Source organism: Pelodiscus sinensis, chromosome 5, assembly GCF_052426305.1.
Source record: "Pelodiscus sinensis isolate ZL-2025 chromosome 5, ASM5242630v1, whole genome shotgun sequence".
In the NCBI taxonomy this organism is placed as follows: Eukaryota; Metazoa; Chordata; order Testudines; family Trionychidae; genus Pelodiscus; species Pelodiscus sinensis.
This window is the reverse complement of record NC_143056.1, coordinates 128,823,865-128,848,918: the sequence shown is the minus strand read 5'-3', so window position 1 is coordinate 128,848,918 and position 25,054 is coordinate 128,823,865. Positions and strand designations below refer to the sequence as shown.

The 25,054-nt window shown below is 51.7% G+C and overlaps 2 protein-coding genes across 4 annotated transcripts in view; one reads left to right on the top strand and one right to left on the bottom strand.

Annotated features, from left to right (window-relative positions):
• The window catches only part of LOC102463971 (mas-related G protein-coupled receptor member H-like), a 30,961-nt gene extending 7,125 nt beyond the window's left edge, over positions 1 to 23,836 (bottom strand). Inside the window, exons 1-2 of one of the 2 annotated variants that reach the window (XM_006116925.4) lie at positions 23,634 to 23,836; positions 983 to 1,136 (exon numbers count right to left, since the gene is read on the bottom strand). The gene's annotated coding sequence lies outside the window, so the exon portion shown is untranslated. The remainder of the gene's footprint in view (positions 1 to 982; positions 1,137 to 23,633) is intronic. The other variant, XM_014570390.3, reaches the window with a different exon arrangement.
• On the top strand, positions 9,796 to 21,297 carry LOC102450075 (apelin receptor). Of its 2 annotated transcripts, XR_016349722.1 has the most exons (3): positions 9,796 to 9,988; positions 10,930 to 13,637; positions 15,326 to 21,296. XR_016349722.1 is itself a non-coding variant. In XM_075928579.2 (2 exons), the coding sequence occupies exon 2, from the start codon at positions 11,370 to 11,372 to the stop codon at positions 12,492 to 12,494; it is 1,125 nt and encodes a 374-aa protein (XP_075784694.2). In that variant the 5' UTR covers positions 9,796 to 9,988; positions 10,930 to 11,369; the 3' UTR covers positions 12,495 to 21,297. The 2 variants fall into 2 exon arrangements, 1 of the variants encoding a protein (XP_075784694.2); XM_075928579.2 differs by having other exon boundaries at positions 10,930 to 21,297.
• Positions 23,837 to 25,054: the final 1,218 nt, after the last annotated feature.

Below are 25,054 nucleotides of genomic sequence, written 5' to 3'. Positions count from 1 at the left end.
ATTGTTAAGTAGTAGTGTTAATAGTTTTAGATAAATGATTAGTCTTATAAGTAAAACTGATGTAAATGTAACTGTTAATAATCCCTGGTCCGTTGTTGACAACTATTGGGATTTAGAAAAACCTCAGGGAATTTTCTTTACTGTATTGCATTTTGCTTATTGTTCATGTTAGTACTTATTTGGTGCCCACGTATGTAAGAAATTGATAAAATAATAAGTTACATGCGGAAGCCTTACAATAAAAGTTTAAACGATATCCAGTGAAAGCGTGTCTATTTCTGCACCCCTCTGGGACTGGCCACATTCCCGAACCTTCTATCTTAAATCAACAGTCTTAAGACATGTGTCCTTTGAGGCTATGTCTACGCTACAGGCTTCTTGCGCAAGAGCGCGTCCACAGTACAAAAGTGATGCGCTTTTGTGCAAGAGAGCATCCAAACTGCACGGACGCTCTCTTGAAAGAAAGCTCTGATCACTATTCACAGAATAGCCACCAGAACATCTATGCTTTTGTCGATTAGCACTTTTTGCACAAAAACCCCTGTTGCCCATCCACACACACCTTTTTGTGCTAGAACTCTGGTGCAAAAAGGAGTTATTTCTTGAAGAAAGAGGAATACCTACTCTGCAAAAAAAAACCTCTGTTCTTTTGATTTACTGTGAGTGTTTGCACAGAAACAGATGTTTTTGCGCAAAAACCCTGCAGTGTAGATGTAGCCTGAGTGACCTGCCTTTAATCATTGACCTAGAGACCATAATTTTGCATCAATTTACATAACTCCTCCTCTGTGTTCCATCCATAACATCTCACAAGGGTTCTGATGACCAAGCTTTCAGCACTGGAGCAGATACAATAGTAAAACAAGATGGTTAAGGTTAAAGAGACAGCTTTTAAGTGAGTTCAAGTAGGATTTAAGTGAATACAAGTAACAAGGCATAAAATTCAGACTCAGTCACAGAAAAAGAAAGATAGACCACTTACTAGTATCTACTTCAGAAACTCTCTCTGTTGCAAAAGAAAACTTTCTCGCCACATGCTCCCGCAGATTGCTCACCAGCCTCTCAGGTCTGAACCCCTGCTCCGGAATCTGATGGTTGTTTCCTTTTGTCTTCTTGGGTGCAGAGAATGAGATGGGCTGGGTGAGAGAGAAGTGTGTCTTGAAGTGTTTGTTTCACTTTTTTATAGTTCCTGTCGCCTTATTGAAAAACATTTCCAGCTGAGAACCAGGAGCCAAAGAATCAGCTAGGAAGGAAGTTCCCTGCTGGATCTTTCACCTCTTGAACCTTCCTTTGCTTTCTCTTCCTATTTGATGACCCTGTTTACTGCTTAAATGCAAATTCAGGCAAACACACATTCCTATATTTAGGACAGATCTGTTTGCTGACTGCTTCTTGGGCAGGGCTGTGGAGTTGGGAACATGTGCTGATAATACCAGACAGGAAACTCTTATCACTTCATGTACGATGTTGCCGCACATATTTTATCAGGCCAGAATTGAGCAGAAGATCACATGAGTTTCAAATTACAAGGCTTACCTTGAATAAAGAGAGTTACAGTAGTGTGCAGGGTGTGAATGTTACAGGAGAGCATAGGGTGTGAATTAAGGGGGTCAGGAGTGTATTTCATCATAGATCGATAGATAGATGGACTGTATGGGGATAGATATGTCAGATTAGATTGGATTGTACGCAGAACCCAGACTCTTTTCTTTCCCATCCCCAGACTGGTGAAAGAGACATCACTTCCCTCTGCCCCCCATCCCTGAGTCTCCATTCCCAGCCTACCTATGATAGTACCTCCTCTCTTTTCTCCCAAGCAGCAGGTGGACCCCAGAAGGGGTTCCAGCACTTGTACTTCCACATCCACATGGGCACCCACACACATGTCAGAGCCTTTTGGGAATTTAGATGCGGTCTGATCCCTAGCCTGGGACCAAGTCCAGTTCCTGTTGGCAGCTGAAGGTGTCAATGCAGAAAAACCTCTTCCGCAAAAAGGATCAGAAGAGAATATGCAAATGAGAGTGTGAGATTTGCAAATGAGCGCTTCATTTGCATTTCCTCTTCTGCCAAAACCTGACAGTGTAGACATAGCCTTAGAGGGCTGGGCCAGTAGCCTTCCTGCTTTACAGCTTTAACGTATACCCACATCCTACCTCATACCCAGGCCTGTCAACAGAGGGGGAGGGAGAAGATCACAGGGGAGAGGGAGAAGAACAGAGGGGAGGGGGAAGAACAATGGTGAATCCATTGATCTACAGCCTGAGGAACAGGGAGATCTAAGACCATAACCATGGGGGGCGTGGGATTCTTTCCTGGAAGGACATGAGGGTGTTCTCTCTCCAAGAATAAATAGACACAAATCAGATATCAGGAACGGCAATACACAAAAACCTGTAGAAGAACACTTCAATCTCCCTGGACACACAGTAGCAGATTTAACAGTAGCCATCCTGCAATAAAAAAACTTCAAGAACAGACTTCAAAGAGAAACTGCAGAGCTACAATTCATCTGCAAATTTGATACTATCAATTTAGGATTAAACAAAGACTGTGAATGGCTGGCCAACTACAAAAACAGTTTCTCCTCTCTTGGTGTTCATATCTCCACATCAGCTGCTAGAAGTGGGCCATATCCTGACTGAATTGACCTGGTTATCTCTAGCCTTACTCTGGATTGGAACTCTTTTCTTATGCCTGTATATTTATACCTGCCTCTGGAATTTCCACTACATGCCCATGAAAGCTCGGCTACACGCGGCACGGACTAGATAGTTCGGATTAGGCTTCCTAGCCGCGCGGCACGGGGTTCGCACTAGCCGGCTTTTAAAAATGGCAGCGCCGGCTTTATGCTAATGAAGCCCGGGAAATTCAAATCCCGGGCTTCATTAGCAAGTTTGGTATGCCTACATTACCGCCCTAGTTTGAACTAGGGGGGTAGTGTAGACATACCCTTAGTCTATAAGGTGCCACAGGACTTCTCATTGTTCTTGCAGATTCAGATTAACAAGGCTGCCCCTCTGATACTTCTCTCTCTGGGGCACCCTCACTGGTGGGACAGAGGCAAATGCAGAACCCGCTTCCAAGGGTGGCAGGTATAAATGGGACAGCCTGACACCCAGAACAGAGTTGTCTGCTGTTACTGAGCAGTCCAGAAGAGCGGTGGGACAGCAGGCAGGTAGTTACGGCTTTGGCCTAGAACTTTGAGGGCCAGGAATCCATCAGTCTCCTAGTGTGGTTTGGAGTAAGTCACTTCCCTTCCTTGTGCCAAAGTTCTCCCTCTGTGATAAACGACTTCCCCACCTCGTCAGAGGGGTCAGGAGATGCTTACATACAATGGTGATGAAGGCCAGATACACATCCATGACAGATATCTACTGCTACATAGCCCCGCTCCTACCTGGGCTCAGCCATGCAAGTATAGAAAAGTCTTATGCCCTGTGGGGGAAAGGAGTAGCAAAAAGAGAGAGGGGAAATGAAGGTTTGGCTGCGGAGGCTCTCAGCCAATGGCAGCACTACCTTTCCAGACAACATTTCACCGTGGATGCTGACCACTCCCCTTTCTCCTGGACACTTCAAATGAACAGGGCGGATGCCACGATGCCAAGATGGCGTTAGTTGCTCCAGGATTACGATACAGAAGCAATCCATGGAAAGGGGATGCTAAGGCCGATTGCTGATTAGTGGCTGATGCTTGGTTAGGGAAATAAACCAGTTGATTCCATTAGGAAGCCAGTCACACAGCTTAGTTATGTTCACTTCTTCAGGGGGGAAAGGTGACAGATAAGTGTGACAGGGTGAGCCAGGCTTTGAGGCTCCCTAGCAGAGGCCCTGTGGTCTTGCCACGACCCAGAAAAAAGGCCATAGACAAGTCCTCTGGGAGGCTAGAGTGGCTGTAGAGGAACCGGCCAATCAGGGACCCGAAAGGCTTTATAAAAGGAGCTGCAGGACCAGAGTCAGCTCAGTGTCTCTGGAGCCCTGAAGAGGGGAAGATTGAGCGGCTGATTGACTGAGGGAGCAGCAGCACCATGGAGAGCTCTGTATGGGGAGCTAGCGTGAGATTATTATGAACTGAGATAAAGCCCTGAGCGAGGGGCAAGAAACTAGGAGGAGAGACCCTGGTGGCACCACTCGCTCCTGGGTGAGGAAACGACCTGAGAGAAAAGGGACACTAGGCGTGTACCCCCAAGAGGTTTGCGATACACAGGGAGTGACTCGGCCGGAGATCTGAGTTGACTAAGAGGCCTTTGGCGACAACCGAGAGACTGAGTGCAGGCGCCCGCCCTCAGCCTGATGGGGGCGCTCATGTGAGGTGAATGCCACCCTGTGACAGTAAGCCAATTTCCTGTCAACTCCTTATTGGCTAGGCCAGCCCTCCTGATTCTCGCCCGGGGATCCCCACAGCAGCGCTTGCTTCAGGAGCCGATTATTGGGCAGTGTTAAAAGACGGCACAACCCTGCCCTTCCCTTCTGCCACGTTGTGGTCGGCTGTAGTGCCCACCGCAACAGCCTGTTTTAGTACGACTCTGCTACGCAGCCGGGGCTATGGACAGCGGGTTGGTTTGCACCGGAGGTGCAGGATACTGCTTCAGCAAGGCGGATGCTCAAGAGATTGAGTTGGGTGTTTTTGTTCATTCCATTCAACTTCCATACTGTTGTGTGCCCAGCCCCATAATACCCGGCTCTCCCAGGGTACGCAGACACAGCTGGGTAAAAGTCGAATGAAGCAACGCAATTTCCGCTACGTCAATTGCGCAGCTGAAGTCGAAATAGCTTCTTTCAGCTTTCGGCGCTGTCGACCCAGCAGGAAGTGGAAGGAAGAACCCTCTTCCCCCGACTTCCCTTCCTCCTCGTGACATGAGGGTTGCAGGCATCAGATGAAGAAGTTCTCCGGATCGACATTATTTCGAAATAAAGGCTTATAATGGAGATGTGCACGACGTTATTTCGGAATAATGTCAGTTACTCCAAAATAACGCTGCTGTGTAGATGTACCCCTAGAGTGCTTTCCCTGCATCAGTCTCAAAGGTGCTCTGCCAGGGAGGGCTGGATTATTATCCCCACCTAGGTCACACGTGGGGAAACTGAGGCAAAAAAATCAGAAGGAGTTATCCACCATGCAGCATGAATCGGGGCTTGGAGACACGGTTGTTTTCACTCACTGGGTCAAACCTTTGGGGATAGTGAGCCCCTTCTCAGAGGGTATTTCCTCTGAAGACCTCGTCATCATTATCCAGTCATAATCATTTGTCTGGGCACAGAGCCGGCCTGGAGCAGCCCCACATTGCGCTAGGCGCTGTACAAACCCGCGGTCCCTGCCTGACAGTCAGTTACACAAGAGAGCACAGATGGGCAGTGGGCTATGAAGGAACAGCGAGAACACACAGTGGTATTCATGTCAGAGCAAGGCCTCACAAGACCCAGTGGCTAGAATCTCAAGCCATGCAGATTGGAATTAAATGGTGGCCTGGTTTTTTAACAGTGAGGGGGATTAACCTCCCCCGGGGAAGTAGGGGGTGCTCCAGGCTGTGAGACGTCTGGGTGCCTCTCCGGCAGCTTGGCTCTAGTCAAATGCACCCGATTCGGCTGCATGCAGGCGTCCCGGGGATGAAATTCTCTGGCCTGTTATGAGCCAATGGTTCCTCGTGGCCTTCGACTCAATGGAACTGTTAGTAATAGACCACATGAAAAGAGGGGACAGGACCAAACTTTGGGGGAGGTGTGGGGGTGCACACATCATAGCTTCATGCGTCCTTCCATCCCCCTGCCTCTGCAAACTCCCTGTGAGCCGCCCTCCTCTCCCCTTCAGTCTCTGTGCAACACCCTGCCCCAGTCTCCCCCTGACTTCTATTTCCCTCTGCTCCCATATCTGGGTTGCCCCATTTTCTTCTGCCAGCAGCTCTCTATGCACACCCATTCCCTCCTGCCTGCATATTGGGGTGTGTGTGTGCTCCCCTTCCTGCATACCAGAGGGCCCATGTGCCCCCTTTCTCCTACCAGGGGCTCTGTGTGCCCCTCTTCCCCATACCTGGCTCCCGTATACTGAGCCTGAGGCCTTTGGAAACTCAACCAAGAATGGCTGGGCCAGAGAAGAGACATCAGGCGGCCAATCCACTTTCCCTGCCTCCCAACACCCAAACCACAGGCTAGTCACCGAAACAGGGGTCGTGGGAAATTCAAAACAAAACAAAACAAATAAGGGTGGCCTGTTCTCCTGCACAGCTGTAGCCATCTGTGGGACTCACCGCTGCCTGGGGCCCAGAGCTGAGCTGGACTCCAGACAGACGGAGACATGCACAGAGACGAGAGAATCTCTCCAGAGAGGCTGGAAGGTCAAGATGCCAAGAGTTCAACTGGGGCTCTAAGTCCTGATTCAGAGCACGAGCTGGCCTCGGACAGGCTGGGGTCAGGAAAAAAACCGTCACCAGGGTGAGGGGGGCAGGTTATCCAATGACTGCTCACTGCCGGGCTCCAGCGAACCCCTCCAACTGTCCTACCGACGGGTCCCAGTCTGCTGGATTGCTGGTGGGGTAGGGTTACCAGGTGGCTTCAAAGAAAATACCAGACACACCTGATCTCAGTTGGGGGAGAGGAGGACCGGCAAGGAGGGGAGCAGGGCTGGCCGGGGGTGGGGGGAAGATTGGGGGCAGCGGGGCTGGCTGGGGGAGATTGGGGGGGCGGGACTGGCTGGTGGGAAGCAGGCTGGCTTGTAGGGGGTCAGGGGCAGTGGGGCTGGCTGGGGGGTAGGGAGCAGCGGGACTGGCCGGCGGGAAGCGGGGCTGGCTGGAGGAGCAGGAGGGGGGTTGGGAGCAGTGGAGCTGGATGGGGAGATCAGAGGGGAGAACCTGCTGGTGTGGAGTAGGGCTGGCCTGGTGGGGGAGTGGGGCTGGCCGGGGGGGCGGTGGGGAGAGAATCAGCTGGTGGGGAGCGGGACTGACCCGGGCACATGCAGATCCCGGGGTGCTGCCCCTCCTGTGCATGGTCCCGGAGAAGCACAAGTGAGTCTGGTCCCGGGGATTCCATCCCGCTCCTGCCCCCCGGCCCCCCTGCCCTGGCTCATGCAGCATGAGTGTGTCGACCAGCCAGGCAGATCGCAGCTACGTACTGATACTCCTGATAATAATAAAACGTACCTAATTAGAAAATACAGGACATTTTATATGTCCGGTATTTTCTCAATTTGTTTCCCAGACAGACCCCTCAAATACTGGACTGTCCAGTTCAAAACCGGACACTTGGCCACCCTATGGTGGGGTGGCAGCAGGGGTCGGCCCTCCCCACACACTTACAGCAGCAGTGGGATCCAGAGCAGCCTGCTCCGCTCCATCCCGCTGCCCTCTCCCAGCCTCCTGTGCTCAGAGAGCTGGGGCGCAGTGGGATGGGAGAGGGGGGCGGGGTGAAGCAGGGGGCTGGGGTGGAGCAGAGGTAGGATGGGGTCTGTGGTAGGGCGGGGCCTGGCCTGGCCTGGCCTGGCAGGCTCTTCAGTGTAGCAGAGGAAGGTCAAACACAACCCAAGAGCGGGAGGTGGAAGTGAGTCAACTTCAGACAGGAAATCAGGCCTGAATTCTGGCACATGAGGGGAACTGAGCACTGGAGCAAGGCGCCAAGGGTTCTACCTCGCTGATAGCCAGGAAGGATGTTTTTCTCCGAGCTCTGCTCTGGGAATGGTTTGAAGGCAGTTCTCGAAACAGGAACTCAGGCCACATGATCCAGTGCTCCCTTCTGGTCTTAGAAGTCAGCAGTGAAGGGACGGGTAGCTCTGAAAACACCAGAAGAATCGGCACAACAGACCTGTTTTTGTTTGCCTGGGGACTCCCGGCAGGGAAAGGAAGGATCTGCCCTCTGACATGGGAATATGTAACAGGAGGCAGTGTGGCCTAGTGGCCAGAGCACAGAATTGGGAGGCAGGTGAACAGGGCAGCTCTCTTGCTGCCCTGCTGGGTGACCCTGAGCAAGACTCGTCCCTGCTTTGTTCCTCAGTTTACCCTTTTGTACAACAGGGACAATTCCCTGGGTAAGCACTTTGAAATTGGTTGATGATAAACATAGGAGCCTCTGTTGACATTGCTTTGCTCCTTAGCTAGCTTGTGTTGGTGAAAAATGAAGGGAAGAACTAGGTACCTTTAATGCCACATGGGGAGTGATTCATGGCTGCCCTATCCCCCCTCCTGCCCTGGGGAACGCCCCCTAGTACAGGCTTGTGGGAGCAGGGCTAACACCCTATGGGTCTGCATCCATGCATAGGAGCTATTGAACTAAGGGTACAAATTAGGCTGCTCTGACCTACACATATAATGGTCTGCAAGCCTAGACCAATCCGCGGCTGGGCATAACCCAGCCCAGCCACTCTTCAGTGTTACCTGCCCTGCCACCCTACAAAAGGCCAGGTCTGCCCTGCCGGCTGATTCTCCACTCCCCAGGACATTTCAACTTTGAATTTGTTTTTTTTTTAATGAAACAACAACAGACATTTCCCCTGCGCCAGAATTCCGAAACCAAACTTCCCTCCGCTCAGTCAGAAAGTTCCGCGCGGAGATGAAGAAATGAAACGTCCCCGCCTGATTTGGGGGCAAAGAAGCCGATAAAATAAACGACACGTTGAAAGAAAAAGCCGTTCTGAAACAAAATTAAAATCCAAACGTTCCATGTCGATATGTGACAAAACGCAACATTTCAGCCTGATCCAAATCTCCAAACTCCGCCCCCACCCAGCAGGATTAGAAGGGAACGGATGTGCTCCCCTTAAAAAGTTTGCATCATCAACCTGGCGTTTTCTGATGGGAAAATGTTCCGTTGGAAAATGCCTGGTCAGCGATACTCAGGCGGCAGGGATCAGCATTCACATTGCAGGCCACATCAGTACCTGCCATGGGCTGGGGAAGTAAATGGCCCAACTAGCAGCTCAAATTCGATGATGAATCCTGCTCACAGGCCACTGAGGCAGGTGGTGCGCACACTAGGAAGAAGCCCTGGGCAGCGCTGTGGTAACCATTTCTGTCCCGGGATAGTAGCCAGACAAAGCTGGTGTCAGTGTGGGCATCGCTCCCAGGTGTGTCCATTACAGCATCCATCCATCCAGCTGTGTCAGCGAGTGGGATCGTATGCTCTTGGTCCACATGGCGGGGGTTAAAAATTTCAGAAGTGCCTCCGACCTGTTCGACACGCGGGCTTTGAAAGGGTGTGACTCTCTTGGGTAGGGGGATTTTGAACAGATATCGTTGCATGGCACAGCAGAGCGTATAGTGAGTAGAGTACTCACCAGGGTTTCAATTCCTAGTGTTACCACTGGCTTTTCATGTCACTTCCGACAAGTCAGTTTCCCCATTTGTGACTGATGGGCAAAAAAGACCCACAGAGGAAGTGTTGTACTGCACTGATGAAACTTGTATAAGCTGGCAAGCTCTCCAGCTCAGGGCCAAAATATGAACTTAAAAGAGTTTAATTCTGATAATGATCAATGCACTGTAATCTGCCCAAGTCATGTTCGAGGGAGCATCCTGTTATCTTGCTTACTTCTTTTCTTTTCTAGCTTTTTAAACATTGATTAAGAAATGGCGAGATTACACGGGCACTTTGTGAAGGGGATAACAAGTATTTTATTCCATTTACTGTTTGTAAAAGATAAAATCCACCGCTTGGTGACCGCATGACGCTCAGAGATAGCTGAAGAACCTCCCTTCCATCTCCCTGCCTCAACCTCTCCCCCACTTTTAACATTGGCTAAACATGTGGTGTTAAATGTCAAAAAATAACTTTTTTTGACATTTAACATGAGGGCTGTTTTTTTAGATAAGTTAGTTATCTAGTGAGGGGAGCAGAGGGTGATGGACCTTGTTTCATAATCTTGGGACTAGCGGATTGGCTCAGGAAAAAGTATTTTATGACACAGCTGTAGAACAGGTTCAGATTAGACCAGCTGAGGTGGGGATAACTAATGTTGGGAGGCCGTGTGCCTTGGGAGCTCTCTCTTTCCCCAGGGACAGCCACAAGGGTAAGCTTCTGGCTTCTCCCCCTCTCTGTTGCTGCTTTTCTGTCCTTAGCTCTTTCTCTTCCTCAGCCATGTGCTGTCTTTGCCCCTCTTTAAATTCCCCCTTTTCTTCTGTGTGTTCTCTTTTAGCCTGTTTTTATATTTTTCTTTTTTAATGTTCCAAAATAACTCTCTTAAAATGCTCTTTTCCTCACCCATCCTTATTTAATATTTTTTTCAAAATGTTTCTCTCTTAGCCTCCCTATATATAAAAAATCTTTTCTCTAAAGTTGTTTTTATCGTGTTCTTACTAAACAATCTTCACTTTAGAATAAAATAATATAAAATTCCCTTTTCTGCCATGTGCTATTGCTTAACCTTTCTTTATATGTTTATTTAATGTTTCAAAATAATAATTTTAAATGTTCTTTACTTAACCTACTTTTATATTGAGAATTTGAAAGTTTTTAAAAATGCTCCTCTCTTAACTTTTATATTTTTCCTTGTAATATTTTATTTATTTTGAAATAACTCCTAACTCTTTTAAATGTTCTTTTTTACTTACAGGCAGTCCCCGGGTTACGTACAAGATAGGGACTGTAGGTTTGTTCTTAAGTTGAATCTGTATGTAAGTCGGAACTGGTACATATTGTAGGGGAAACTCTAGCCAAACATTTCTCCAGAGCTCAGTTTTATTCTCCCACACCTCACTTCCCTCAGTCCTTTATTCTCAAGCTGAGGTGTCTGCTGAGAAAAGCCGCTCCGCGTCTCCCTGGTCTGCTGGGGGGGGGGGGGGGGGCGCTAGCTTCGCGTCTCCCTGGTCTGCTGGGGGGAAGCAGCTAGTGCGGGGTTGCCTCACCCATTTGTAAGTAGGGATCCGATGTAAGTCGGATCCATGTAACCCGGGGACTGCCTGTATTCCCCATGCCAAATATAAATACTTAATACATTTTTTTTCCTTTCAGGTAGCCAAAAGTGCCAAACCTCAAGAGGAACAGAAATGGAGCTGGAGGGTGAGTTTTAAGCCCTAAAAGGGTGGTGGAAACCTGTCAGAAGTACATGGTGATGAATGCTATTGAGGTTTAATTTCACAAAGCTGAGGGGTTGATGGAAAGGAACAGTGGCAATTGTGTGAGAGAATGCAGAAGGGCTCTGACCACATCTGTCTGAGGCGTTAGGAAGGAAGCCGAGGAGAAGAGAAATGAGCTGAGTGGAGACGAGGAGTCAGGCTGTCTGCCCAGCGCAGAGGGCAAGGAGGTGGCTGGGAAGTCAGAGGGGCCCGGAGCATTTGCCCGGTAGCACCAGGTCCCGACAGAGCTGCAGAGCCCGAGAGACCTTCGGGGCCAGAAGAACCTCCTTGCTCCTAGCATCCTTCTGCCACCCCTGGCGCTGGGATCTCTGAAGCATGGAGGAGCAGCTGTACTGGGAGGCCTATGGCGACAACCAGACAAGTGACTGTGATTACGAGGAGTGGAGCCCGTCCCTGGTGCTCATCCCCACCATCTACCTGCTGGTTTTCCTGCTGGGTACCACTGGCAACGGCTTGGTGCTGTGGACCATCTTCCGAGGAGGGCAGGAGAAACGGCGTTTGTCCGACACCTTCATCGCCAACCTCGCCATGGCTAACCTGACCTTCGTTGTCACCCTGCCTCTTTGGGCTGCCTACACCTGGCTGGGCTACCACTGGCCCTTCGGGTCCTTCGCTTGTAAGCTCAGCAGTTACCTGGTCTTCGTCAACATGTACGCCAGCGTCTTCTGCCTGATGGGCCTCAGCATTGACCGCTACTTGGCCATCGTGCGGCCCATGGCTAATGCCAAGATGAGGTGGAGGGCCAGCGGGCTGGTGGCCACCGTTGCCTTGTGGGCCTTGGCGGCCATTTTGGCTTTGCCAGCCATGATCCTCCGGCGAGCATCGGTGCTACCGGGGGAAACCAAGGTGACGTGCTACATGGATTACTCAGACATGGTGGCCAACGGGACCGAGGGGGCCTGGGAAGTGGGGCTGGGCCTGTCTTCCACCATGCTGGGCTTCGTGGTCCCCTTTGTCGTCATGCTGACCTGCTACTTCTTCATCGCCCGCACCATCGCTGACCACTTCCGGAAGGAGCACGGCGAGGAGATGAGGAAGAGGAAACGGCTGCTGAGCGTCATCATCGTGCTGGTGGCCACTTTTGCCCTCTGTTGGCTGCCCTTCCACCTGGGGCAGACCATCTATGTGCTGATGGACATGGACATGATGCCCTGGTCCTGTGGTTTCCACGCCTTCCTCAATAACTTGCACCCCTACTGCACCTGCGTGGCCTACATCAACAGCTGCATCAACCCCTTCCTCTACGCCTTCTTTGACCCCCGCTTCCGGCAGGCCTGTACCGCTGTCCTGTGCTGCAGAAGGGGGTGCTGTCCGGGGTCCAGCAAGGACAGGTCAGCCAGCGACTCCTCCGGCCACAGCCAGGACCTACAGGGGAAGGGTGTGGAACTGCAGCAGGTGAAACTGGGTCCAGGCAGGCAGGAAAATCTGCTTCAAGGCTAAGAGAAGTGGGAGGGCACAGACCCATCCACAGGGACATTGTCTGCTGCCCCCTGTCTTCCATTCCTTCTCTCGCGCCTTCTTTTTTCTTTTCTCTCCGCCACTGCTTCCCTCGTTCATCCTTTGTCCTCTTCCATGTCTCCTTCTTTTCCTTCAGCTTTCTTAGATTCACTCCTCCCTTTGTGCAGCCCTTGTGAGGAGAAGGCATCCCAAGGTCTGTGGCTAAGCTGTGGAACTTCATTTCTAGCCTTTGGCATGGCAAGGTCTGCTAGGGGCCTGTCTACACTGTGTCTGACAGAAGCCTCCCATATAGTCATTCAAGGATGGATCCAAGTGCTCAGGCAGGCTTGTGTCTGTATGGCTAGACCAGGCTCGTACTCACACATGCTGCTATTTCTGGCAACCCAGTGCTTGTCTGTTTTCCCAGCTGCAGTGTAGACTGTCACAGAAAAACTAACACTTAGGGCCTGCAGCTTAGCAGGCTAGGATGAAAGTTCCCATCTTTGAAGTACATAGACTGGGACCCTGCAAGTGCAAACAGCAGCTGGTCCTTATCAGCTTTACCCCATGCCTTGAGCTGGAAACTACTAAGAGGTAAACAAGTTTGACCTCCGGCTCAACTCATGAGAATGTTAAGAGTGGCATTAAGTCAGTACGTGCACAACTGGTAAACAACTGTAGTATAAGTAGTGTAGGGAGTCTCGTGCCTGGTGGGTCTCACCAGGGACCTAGACCTCAGAGGGTGCCCTGGATTCCCTCAGCTGGAGCCACATCTACTGTAACCTGGTGCAAGGTGAAAGGAACGGGACTCCCCACAGACTGAAGGGGAGTAAGCATTTCTAAGTGCCTGTGTGATGGGGCGAACAAGCCCCACACTAAAGGGCGGAGAGTAGCCCAGGCCCAGCTGGCTGAAAGGGCCCCGCCCTTACAGCCCTGCTGGGCATGCTCCCGGCCGGGCCAGTATATAAAGCAGGCAGTGGCCCAGCAGAGGGGATAGCAGCTAGAGGTCAGGAGGAGCCAGGTTGCAAATCCAGTGTTCCTGCGGCATCTCGGACTCAACTGAAGGCGGGTGTGGGACCCCGGGAGTGAAGCCGACCCCAACCCTGCGGAGTAATGGGCACACCTGCTCTGCCAACTCCAGCCCCGGTAAGGACCACCGCACAGACAGACAGGCTACAAAAGGGGGGGGGGGTGCTAGGGTGGTAGGAAGCGGCCCAGGGCAGAGGTTTCCTAATCCAGCTTGGTGCGTAGTGGCTGGATTCCCCACCAAGCTGGCAGGACCTTGAGTCCCTGCCCACAGGGCCCTGGGCCGGGACCCGGTGGAGAGGGAGTCACTCGGGCCTGAAGAGGCTTTTCCCCAGAACTAGGCTGGAGTACCGTATATGCCCTGAGAGCAGGGCCGAGACTTTTGGGGATTTTGGTTACTCTATATGCCCTGATAGAGGGGCCGAGACTTTTACGTTGGGACTGTGGGTACTGTGTAGGCCTGTAGTAGGAGGCCGAAACCCCTGTCAGGGGCGTACCCCCTGACAGCCTGTTACTCTCTTGTGCATTGCTCTGCCTATGCTTATTGATGTGTCCCTTTGCAGTAGCTGTGTAACCATAGGGCAGCATTATCCCTGTAATAGTAGTGATGTAGTGAGATTAATAAAAGCAACTATCCCTAATTGACACTGGTAAAGCGAATTCATAATCCTGTTTGGCTATGGCCCTGTGAGTTGACATAGACATAGCCGGGAGGACCCCAGGGATAAGGGATGTCTGCATTCCTGTTCCTTGCTCCTGGGGCTGGCAGGGGTCCATTCTGGTCACTGGCTGGGCTTTGGGGTAGGGTGTTAATTTTGTAGCGGTGGAAGGGTTGGGAGCTGGAAGATTCCTCAAATAATCACTCCTGTAACTTAGTGGCCCCTCCCTGCTTTAGAGTTGGTTTCAGTGCTCTGCACAGGGTCTCGTGGCTGGATGGCTGCACTTGCCTCTCCTGAGACACTAGCAGCTGCTCAGTGACATTATCTGATTAAAATATGACCATCTAGATCCCTGGTGTAACCTCAGTTATGTGTTTGCAGCAACTCTTGTACAAGCTGTGTCCAGTGAGGTGTCTATGGAAAGCTCACAACTTGCTGGTTATGCCATTCAGACACATCTATCATTTTGCATTTGAGACTATGAACATGGGCTATGCACTTTTATTTCAAAAGTTTGTTTCTGGGAGAATCATAGAATCATAGAATACTAGGACTGGAAGGGACCTCGAGAGGTCATCGAGTCCAGCCCCCCGCCCTCAAGGCAGGATCAAGCTCCGTCTACACCATCCCTGACAGATGTCTATCTAACCTGTTCTTAAATATCTCCAGAGAGGGAGATTCCACCACCTTCCTTGGCAATTTATTCCAATATTTGACCACCCTGACAGTTAGGAATTTTTTCCTAATGTCCAATCTAAACCTCCCCTGCTGCACTTTAAGCCCATTACTCCTTGTCCTGTCCTCAGAAACCAAGAGGAACAAATTTTCGCCTTCCTCCTTGTGACACCCTTTTAGATATTTGAAAACCGCTATCATGTCCCCCCTTAATCTTCTTTTTTCCAAACTAAACAAAAGAAGCCCACACTGGGTTTGATCAACGTTTTGTGAGGGGACTATGCAGGCTGAATACCAGTCCTTGCCCGACAATGGGCATTGAGACGTGTCAATCCACATCTGGGAAGCCTTCCTGAGAATGTTCAGACTAGCATGAGAACAATGGCTTCTCCCTGCTAAGAGCTGAGTCGTGCACGGACCGGTGACTTGCCCATGTGACTCCAGACACCATCTTGTTGATGTACTTTTCCACAGCAAGAACAATGGGATTCCGTCCACATGGCCCTGGATATCCTTCCATTTTTGTCTTCAGTCCTTCTTCTGACCACTTTGCTACAAACTGAAGCTCTAGACGAAGATCTGAACGATCCATCCAGGCTGTGGCTGTTCTCCAAAGACCTGACTTATGCCAGCACTGCTACAAGCTTGCACCAAGAACTTTGCAATTGCTGGATGTATTGGATTCCTTTCACAATTCTTTCTCTCCTTGTCTTTTTTAAAATTCTAAACGATGCGCTGCCAGCGTGATTTTTGGGTGAGCTCCTAAGTTATAACTAGACCTGGGCATGTGGCTGATCCTTGAAGTCCGAAGAAACTTGTATTTGATGACATAGGTTTTTATTAACCTCCCGTCTCTATAAGGAGCGTTATCAGAGAACTGGAGTGTCTGAGGGAATTGTGAGTGTGACTTCTTGTCAGCCAGAGAGGGGAAACAGAAGTTTTCTTTTGGACGGGTTTGGTTTGCCTTACAGTGAAGGAGCCTCTGTCTTGGGCTGCGGAAACTCTGTTTCCAAGCAGTTTGCCTTGAATAGGTACTCACAGCAATGTCCCCCCCAGAACATACTTCCTCACACACCGGTCCCATGTGATCCCTACTTCCCTGTCCTTCCATACGAGGGTCGCCTCTTTCTCCCCAACCAGTGGCTCTTATGCATACCCATTTCCTCCTTTCTGCATACAGAGAGCTCAGTGTACCCCATTTCCTGCTTATTGGGGGCCATGTCCCTTTTCCTGTGAGCCAGGGGTTCAGTGCGTTCCCTTGTCATGAACGGGGGAGTGTTGACCAGCACCCGGTGACTAAGGGGTTAACTCAGGTACCTAGCAAAGGTGTTGGCCAGGGGGCCGGGAGAGTCAATCAAGATAGAGGCTTGAAACTTGAATTGGATATAGATTCCCAGCCTGCTTTCGTTGTCTGGGAGAGTTAACAACAGGAGCTGAGACAGAATGATTTAAACCCAAGCAGAACTACCATGTCCCCATGGAATTCAGGGCATGGGAGTGGACTAAACAAAAAGAAAATTAGAAGTGAGGACCAGGGCAATGTGAGTCTAGTCGCATTCAGGGTCATTTTTGTTTATTTTGTGGTTTGGTTTGGACTGCTCTGTGTGAGTCTAGGCCTCCCTCTCCCCCTTTATCATCTAAACATTGTGCCAAGGCTTTTTTCTCTGGTTTTTTAAAATTTGATTTCCTCAGCTATTCAGTAAAATCTAGCAACCAAGTATGCTTGATCAGTTTATCTTTTTTTTTAAATTTTTTTTTAAATTTTTTTTTTTTAAAGTGAGGATTTGATTCGTGTGTCCTGGAAGGTCTGTCTTTGGGTATCTGCAGGCCTCTGACTGAGGGGTCAGCTACCAGAGACTGCAACTTGTTTTTGTCTTTTCTTTTTCAAGCTCTTTTGGGGGCAATCCCTGAGGGTGGTTTCAAGTGTTCACCCCTGTTTTTTTAGGGATCAAAAAGCACTTGATGGTGGCAGTGAAATCCCCAAAATCTAGGTATTAGGATTTGGGGGAGGGGAGAGTTTTTGAAGCCAGTGCCTGTAGAGGTAAGGTTTTGAAGCTTTCTTGGGGCTCCCACCTTCTGCATTCATCGTGACAGAGTTGGGAACAGCCATGACATGGTGGGAGCGGTGGGATCATTTTGAACCAGGAACACTGACCTCCGGATTTTAAAAGCACACATTTTTTTTTCTTCTGTTTTGCTGTTTGGAAGTTTTGGAGGGTTTTTTCTTCTTCTCCTTCTTCTTTTCTGTTGCTGCCTTGGGTAAAGGCACACAGAAGGTAACATTTGCACAGCCAGAGAGTCCAAACCAAAGAGTGTTTTGTTTTTTCCCTGGCCTTTCGAGGCAACTGGATAGCGAGGCTGAATAGGGCAGGGAAACAGCCCAGCGCATGCTTTTGCGGTTGGGCAGAGTAGCCCTGGAGCAACCAACCCTTCCTAAGTGACACCGAGGGGTGTCTAGTTTTTGCCCGGACTGTCCATTATTTAGGTCCCCTGTCCGGTAAAAAAACCCAGAAAATACCAGACATGTGAAATGTCCCGTATTTCCTATTTCTCTCAGATGGAAGCCCAGTGGGGACAATTTTCCCTGCTGCATCTGGCGGGGGCAGGGCAGTGAGGAGCACGGGGCCATTTAAAGGCGTAGTGCCACTTTTTTTTTTTTTTTTGCTTAACAATGCTGGTCTCCCCCTTTTTTCTTTTCAACAATTTTTTCCCCAGTGTGGACATCCCACGAGGAATAACGGGGCTGCCGACAAAGGGCTTTGATGTCGGCAGGGGAGCGTCCAGACTAGCGCGCTGAGCGGACAAAAAGCTGATCAGCTGTTTGTCGGCTCAGCGCGGCAGCCATGTACATTTAAATGAAGCCGCGATCATTTAAATCGCAGCTTCATTTGCCTTTGCCTACAACCCTAATCTACATGGCTCCATCGATGGAGCCATGTAGTCTAGACACAGCCTATGAGTTTTTTATATTCTCCCTTTCGGGCTGCGCAATGCACCTGCAACTTTCCAAAGGCTTGTGGATAATCTACTAGCTGGATGTGGGGAATTTGCACTGGTCTATCTAGACAATGTGTCATGGGCAGAACACCTAGAACCCCTCCAAGCTGTCTTCCAACGCATAAAGGAGGCAGGGCTAATGGTTAAGGCTAAAACATTTCAAATTGGCCTAAACAAGGTAACTTACCTTGGACACCAGGTGGGTCAAGGAACTATCAATCCCCTATAGTCTAAGGCTAGAGGCTATACAAAATTGGCTTGTCCCTAAGTAAAAAACCCAGGTCCAATTCTTCTTAGGCTTGGCCGGGTATTATAGGCGATTTGTACCGTACTACAGTGAAATCACCGCTCCACTAACTGACCTGACCAGAAAGAAGCAACCAAACACAGTCCAATGGACTGATCAGTGCCAAGAAGCTTTTAACCAGCTTAAGGCTGCCCCTGATGCCAGACCCTGTACTAAGGACCCCAGAAAACGGCCACATTGTCTAGATAGACCAGGGCAAATTCCCCACATCCGGCTAGTAGATTATCCACAAGCCTTTAGAAGGTTGCAGGTGCATTGCCCAGAGTATGACAAGCCTTTCACTGTCACTACAGATGCGTCCGAGCGAGGTGTGGGGGCAGTTTGTTGCAGACGGGACCAGATTAACAACTTCACCCAGTCATGTTTCTGAGCAAAAAACCATCTGAGAGAGAAAACCACTGGTGTGTCTCAGAGAAGGAGTGCGATGCTATTGTGTAAGCTCTAGAGAAGCTATGACATATGTGTGGGGACGACGCTTTTTTCTGCAGACCGACCATTCTGCTCTTCAGTGGCTTCATTCAGCCAAAACGACTAACGGGAAACTCCTTCGGTGGAGTTTGGCTCTCCAAGACTTCGACTTTGACGTACAACACACGTCAGGAGCTTCCAAGAAAGTGGCTGATGCCCTCTCCAGTGAGGCTATGTAGGACTCTCCCTGTATATCAGTCATTGTGCTCCACAGATGTGGAAGGGGTTTGTTTCATTCTCCTGTATTCAGTAGTAAATACAGAGTGTGCATGTACTTATTAACTATGTTTTATCCAAGACTTCCAGGAAGAAATCTCAGCCAATGTGGCCCAGCCTGTCCAGCACCATCTGTGATTTGGGGGGGGCGTGTCATAAACGGGGGAGTGTTGACCAGCACCCAGTGACTAAGGGGTTAACTCAGGTACCTAGCAAAGGTGTTGGCCAGGGGGCCGGGAGAGTCAATCGAGATAGAGGCTTGAAATTTGAATTGGATATAGATTCCCGGCCTGCTTTCGTTGTCTGGGAGAGTTAACACCAGGAGCTGAGAGAGACAGAATGATTTAAACCCAAGCAGAACTACCATGTCCCCATGGAATTCAGGGCATGGGAGCGGACCGAACAAAAAGAAAATTAGAAGTGAGGACCAGGGAAATGTGTATCTAGTTGCATTCAGGGTAATTTTTCTTTATTTTGTGGTTTGGTTTGAACTGCTCTGTATGATTCTATGCCTCCCCTCTCCCCTTATCAGCTAAACATTGTGCCAAGACTCTTTTCTCTGTTTTTTTTTAAAATTTGATTTCCTCAGTTGCTTGGTAAAATCTAGCAGCCAAGTATACTTGATCAAGTTTATCTTTTGTTTTGTAATAAAAATCACTTTTTTGAAGGTGAGGATTTGATTCTTGTGTCCTGGAAGGTCTGTCTGGGGGTATCTGCAGGCCGTGCCTTTTTTGTAAGAAAAAAGGTGCCGGTACTCCAGAGGAAAGTTGTTGAGCAAAAGAAAAGCCACACTGGGGACCAAAATGTGGTCGTGGCCCTTTTAATACCCACATATCCCAAGCAGGCTTCTGTCGGGAGCCAATCCCCAGAAAAATAAATGCCAATAGGTGCTGGTATGCCCGAGGGAATGCCATTCATTTACAGTATGCTAGGAAAATAGGGGTGTACAGTCACAAAGAAAGCACTGCTAGGACCAAAACTGACTCCTCTGTCAGAGCCAGACATCCTCACCCTGCCTCCCATTCCAATGCTCCCACCCCTCCCCAGAGCCAGGCACCCCAGCGCCCTCCCCCCAACCAAACTCCCCTCCCCCAGAGCCAGGCATCAGAGGGACGAGACGGGTAAGGTAACCTTACCTTCAAAGTGGCCGCTCCTGCGTACAGGGAGGCAGCATGTGGCCTAACTCCTGGCTCATTGCTCTATGCATCACGTGGGCCTGTGTGGTGTGCGCGCTGGTCTCACCCCAACTCGCGCTGGGCCCAGGGCAACTGCCCCCTCCTTGCTGCGCCTTCAGTGTCGGTTCAATGAGTCCCCCCAGCCCGGCTGAGCTGCCCGCTGCTTTTCTGCCCTCCCCCCAGCCCAGCTAAGCCGTGCACCGTTGTTCCACCTGCGCTGCCTAGCTGAGCCATGTGCTACTTTTCCACCCCAACAATGGAGCCGCATGCTGCTTTTTAGCCCCCCCGCCAGCCCAGCTAAGCCGTGCACCACGGCGCGAGCACTCCTAGGGCCGGGGGCTGTGCTGAGGAAAGCAGCAGGGCGTGAACGCTCACAAACAAAGGTGCCGGTACGCCGTATCGGTGCGCACCGTCACCGAAAAGCACTGTCTGCAGGCCTCTGACTGAGGGGTCAGCTACCAGAGACTGCAGCTTCTTTTTCAAGCTCTTTGGGGGCAAAAGAGTTTGGGGTACCTCCGGGGTTGGTTTCAAGTCTTCACCCCTGGTTTGTTAGGGATCAACAAGCACTTGATGGTGGCAGCGAAATCCCCCAAATCTGGGTATTAGTATTTTGGGGGGAAGTTTTTGTAACCAGTGCCTGGAGAGGCTCTTGCGGGCTCCCACCTTCTTCGTTCATAGTGCCAGAGTGGGGAACAGCCTTGACACCCCCTTTCCCATACTAGGGGCCTCATGTGACCCCTTACTCCTACCAGGGTCTCCATGTGGCTCCATTTCCCCACAGCAGGGACGCCATGTAGAACACCCTTTGCCCACTCCAAAGGCCCCGTGCGGCCCCCTCCTCTGTACCAGGTGTTCTCTGTGGCCATATCAAAGGGGTGGCCTCTTGCCCCATGCCAGGGTCCCGTATATCGAGCAGGAGGCCTCTGGAAGCTCAACTAAGAATGACTGGGTGTGACGGGGCGTACCAACCCCGCACTGGGCATGAAAGAGTGAACCAGGGCTACCTGGCAGCGAGAGCCCCACCCCCTGCCCTACTGGGCATGCTCCAGCCACGGACAGGTATAAAGGCTGGTGGATCAGCTCAGTCCGGCATGACTGCTGCGGAGGAAGGAGGTGCTACCAGTGCTCTACAGGAGGAGCTACAGGAGGACTGAACTGCGGAAGCCAGTCGGGGGAACGGCTGGAGAAACGCAATGGGAGACGAAGCCGACGTCAGGGAGGTGGGTAGGAAGTAGCCTGGGGCGGGGAGCTGGAGCCCTGAGAACTTAACGTGTTGTGGGAGGATTCCCCGCTGAGCTAATGGTGGTGACAGGGCTCTGGGCTGGGACCTGGTGGAGAGGGAGGGCTTGGGTCCTGCCACCCCATTAACCCCCAAGGTGGGCGCTACAGCTGTGCCTGTGGACTTTGGCCACTAGGCCTTACTGCCTTGGAACAGGGAGTGTTTGATACTGACTCTGGCTGCTAGGCCTTACTGCCCTGATTACAGGGGGCACCGCTACTGGCTGGGGCTGTCAGGCCTCACTGCCCTAAGGAAAAGGTGTGATAACTGATTCAGGCCGCCGCCCTGAAGGACCCGGGCTCTGGGCCTCCTACCTGGGAGAAGGGTTGTTGTACTGACTATGGCCCAAGGCCGGCCTGTTGTGGGGAGCAGGGAGGTAGAGAGACGACCTTGTCCACAGAGCCTGAGACATGCACAGGGAGCAGCACTCAGTTAGAGGCTAAGAAGGGGCCGGGCATGCCCAGTCTGTGACACTGGGCCGGAGAAGAGACGTCAGGTGGCCGATCTGCTCTCCCCGTCTCACAACACCCAAACTGCAGGCCAGTCACTGAAACTGGGGTTGTGGGAAACTCAGACCAAACCAAAGCAAATAAACAACATGGGTCTCTTGTTCTCACGAGCAGCTGTAACCATCTGCAGGACTCACTGCTGCCCGGGGCGCCGGGCTTAGCTGAATCCCAAACAGACCGAGACACACACAGGGACGACGAGAGACTCTCTCCAGAGTAGCAGGAGGGTCAAGACACCCAGAGTTTACTTGGGGCTGTAAAGCCGCACGATTCAGAGCATGAGCGGGTCTCCGACAGGAGCCAGGAAAAAACCTTTTGTATACGTGAGGGGGGCAGATTATCTGATGACTGCTCACTACTGGGGTCCAGACCCTCTGGTGCTGTCAGCACGCACGGAAACCGTCCGGGTGTGATCTGGTTCAGTCTGGCAAGTCCAAGAGGTCTGTGGCTGCAGGGCAGTAAATAGCCCTCTAGGCGTTTGCCCCAGATCTAGGCTCATGCTGGTTTCAGTGTTTTGAATGAGCTCGGAGAGGGAGTAAATGGCTCCTGGATAGGCCGACCGTACGTTCCGGATTTTCCAGAACACTCTCGAATTCCAATATTCTGTCCCATTGTCCCCATAAACCATTGAAATGTCCTGGAAATGCCAATATTTTGGTGGAAGGAGGGAAAGCCCCGAGGCTCCCCGCCGGATCCAGCTCATGGGGAAGAAGTGTAACCCACACACCTAGTGTGGGCCACTGACCACAGCAACAGATAAGAACAAGAGACCTCGACAGCAGGGGCTGGGAGTCAGCTGGCTTTTAGCTCAGAGGGTAGAGGCTCCTATAGTCAGCTCCAGAGATCCCTGGTTCAAATCTGCCTGGTGGCGGTTACAGACACACAGCTAGAAGCGGCTGCATGCGCTGCCGTTTCCCTGCTCTGGCTGGGGGAGCAGGAGCACTGGGACGTGTTTCCTGGAGGCTTTTCCTGCTGCGCTGCAGTCCGGCCAATAGTGGCAGAGAAAGGCAGCGCCTGGGGCACCGTGTTGGGGGCTGCGTGAAAGCAAGTGGTCCCCCCTCTCCTGAGGCCCAGACCTGGCACCCCCAACCCCCTCACTCACCACTCTGCCCATACCCTGCACCCCTCCTGCACCCCTCCACTCACTGCCCTGCTGACATCTCGCCCCCCCAGCACGCTCGCCGACACCCCGGCCTGCTTGCTCATCCCCCCACCGACACCCCGCACCCCCAGCCTGCTCACTGACACCTCACAGCCCCAGTCCGCTCGCTCGCCCTGCCAACACCCTGCACCTCCAGACCTCTCGCTGACACCCTGCACCCCCAGCCTGCTCACCGACACCTCGCATCCCCAGTCCGCTCGCTCACCCTGCCAACACCCTGCACCCCCAGCCCGCTTGCTCAGCCCCCCACTGACACCCTGCACACCCAGCCTGCTCACCGACACCTCGCAGCCCCAGCCTGCTTGCTTGCCCTGCTGACACTCCACACCCCCAGCCTGCTCGCTCACCCCCCGCCGCTGCCCCGCACCTCCAGCCTGCTCGCTCACCCCCTGCTGCCACACTGCCCCCCAGCCTGCGCACTCACCGCCCTGCCAATGCCTCACCCCCCCAGCCCACCTGCTTGCCACCCTGCCAACGCCCCGCAGCCCCAGCCCCCTTACTCACTCGCCTCCCTGCTGACACCCTGCACCCTCACTCACTGCCCTGCCAACACCCCTCACCGCGGCCCTTCACTTATACCCCCCAAGCCAAGATCCTGCACCTCTAGGCTGCTCACTCACCCCCCCCCCCCACTCCTCTCAATGCCCGCTCCCTGCTGACCCTACTCACCGTCCTGCCGACACCTCTCGCAGCTCCTGTGTCCCAGTTGTTGGTGTGGCAAATACGGTCACTGTACTTGTGGAGGGTGTTCACAGAGGACTGTGCACTGTCAGGGCCCCCGGCCTCTGGAAGAGAAGGGGAATAACACAGCGGCACCCGGAGGGGTGAAACACACAGGCAGGCACCGACGAGAGGTGATGTAAGTGGGAGCAGCCTCCCAGCACGCGAAATGGGATGCCACAGACATGGAAGTCGCCACCAGGTGCTGCTGTGAGCTCAGGGATGAGAGAGAGAACCAGGCGGAGCGGCAGAAAGGGAGCGTTTGCTCCTGTGGGTCTATATGGTTCCTGCCGGGCCCCCGGGCTCGGCCTTGGCACTTCTCTATGAAGCCCGAGCTCTGAGTACGTCTACACTGCAAGCTTCTTTCGGAATAAGCTTTCCCGGAAGAGAGCTTCTGGAAAAGCTTATGTCAAAATAGAGCATCCACACTGCAGGGAAGCCTCAAAATTAGTCGGAGGCTCCTCTAATGTGGACACGCTATCTCGACTTAAAGCCCCAGGAAGCCCTGGGGAGGAATCGTATATATAATACAGTAGCCCAATGTCTGTGAGGGTACGTCTACACTACAGCACTAATTCGAACTAACTTAATTCGAATTAGTTAATTCGAACTACGCTAATTCGAACTAGTGCATCTAGACCTAAAAACTAGTTCAAATTAGCATTTTGCTAATTCGAACTAGCATGTCCACATTGAGTGGACCTTGAACCGAGGTTAAGGATGGCCGGAAGCAGTGCCGGCAGGGCATCAGGTTAGGACTTAGGCTGTGTCCAGACTCCATGCCTCCGTCGACGGAGGCATGTAGATTAGCCAGATCGGAAGAGGGAAATGAAGCCGCGATTAAAATAATCGCGGCTTCATTTAAATTTAAATGGCTGCCCCGATCTGCCGATCAGCTGTTTGTCGGCAGATCGGGAGAGTCTGGACGCGATGCCCCGACAAAGAAGCCTTTCTTCATCGACACAGGTAAGCCTCGTGAAACCAGGCTTACCTGTGTCGATGAAGAAAGGCTTCTTTGTCGGGGCATCGCGTCCAGACTCTCCCGATCTGCCGACAAACAGCTGATCGGCAGATCGGGGCAGCCATTTAAATTTAAATGAAGCCGCGATTATTTTAATCGCGGCTTCATTTCCCTCTTCCGATCTGGCTAATCTACATGCCTCCGTCGACGGAGGCATGGAGTCTGGACACAGCCTTAGAGCGTGGAGCTGCTGTCTCAGGCTAGCCGAGGGCTGTGCTTAAAAGGATCTGGCCCCCACCCTGGACAGACAGTTCTCAGGGGTTCCCCGCTTGCAAAGCAGTCCTGGCTTGGAGTGCCCTAAGTGCCCACACACGGCACATCACAGCACTCGGCCATCAGCCTGGCTGCA

Excerpts from the sequence above, each read along its gene's own strand:
- LOC102450075 (XM_075928579.2), top strand. The coding sequence starts at position 11,370 with ATGGAGGAGCAGCTGTACTGGGAGGCCTATGGCGACAACCAGACAAGT.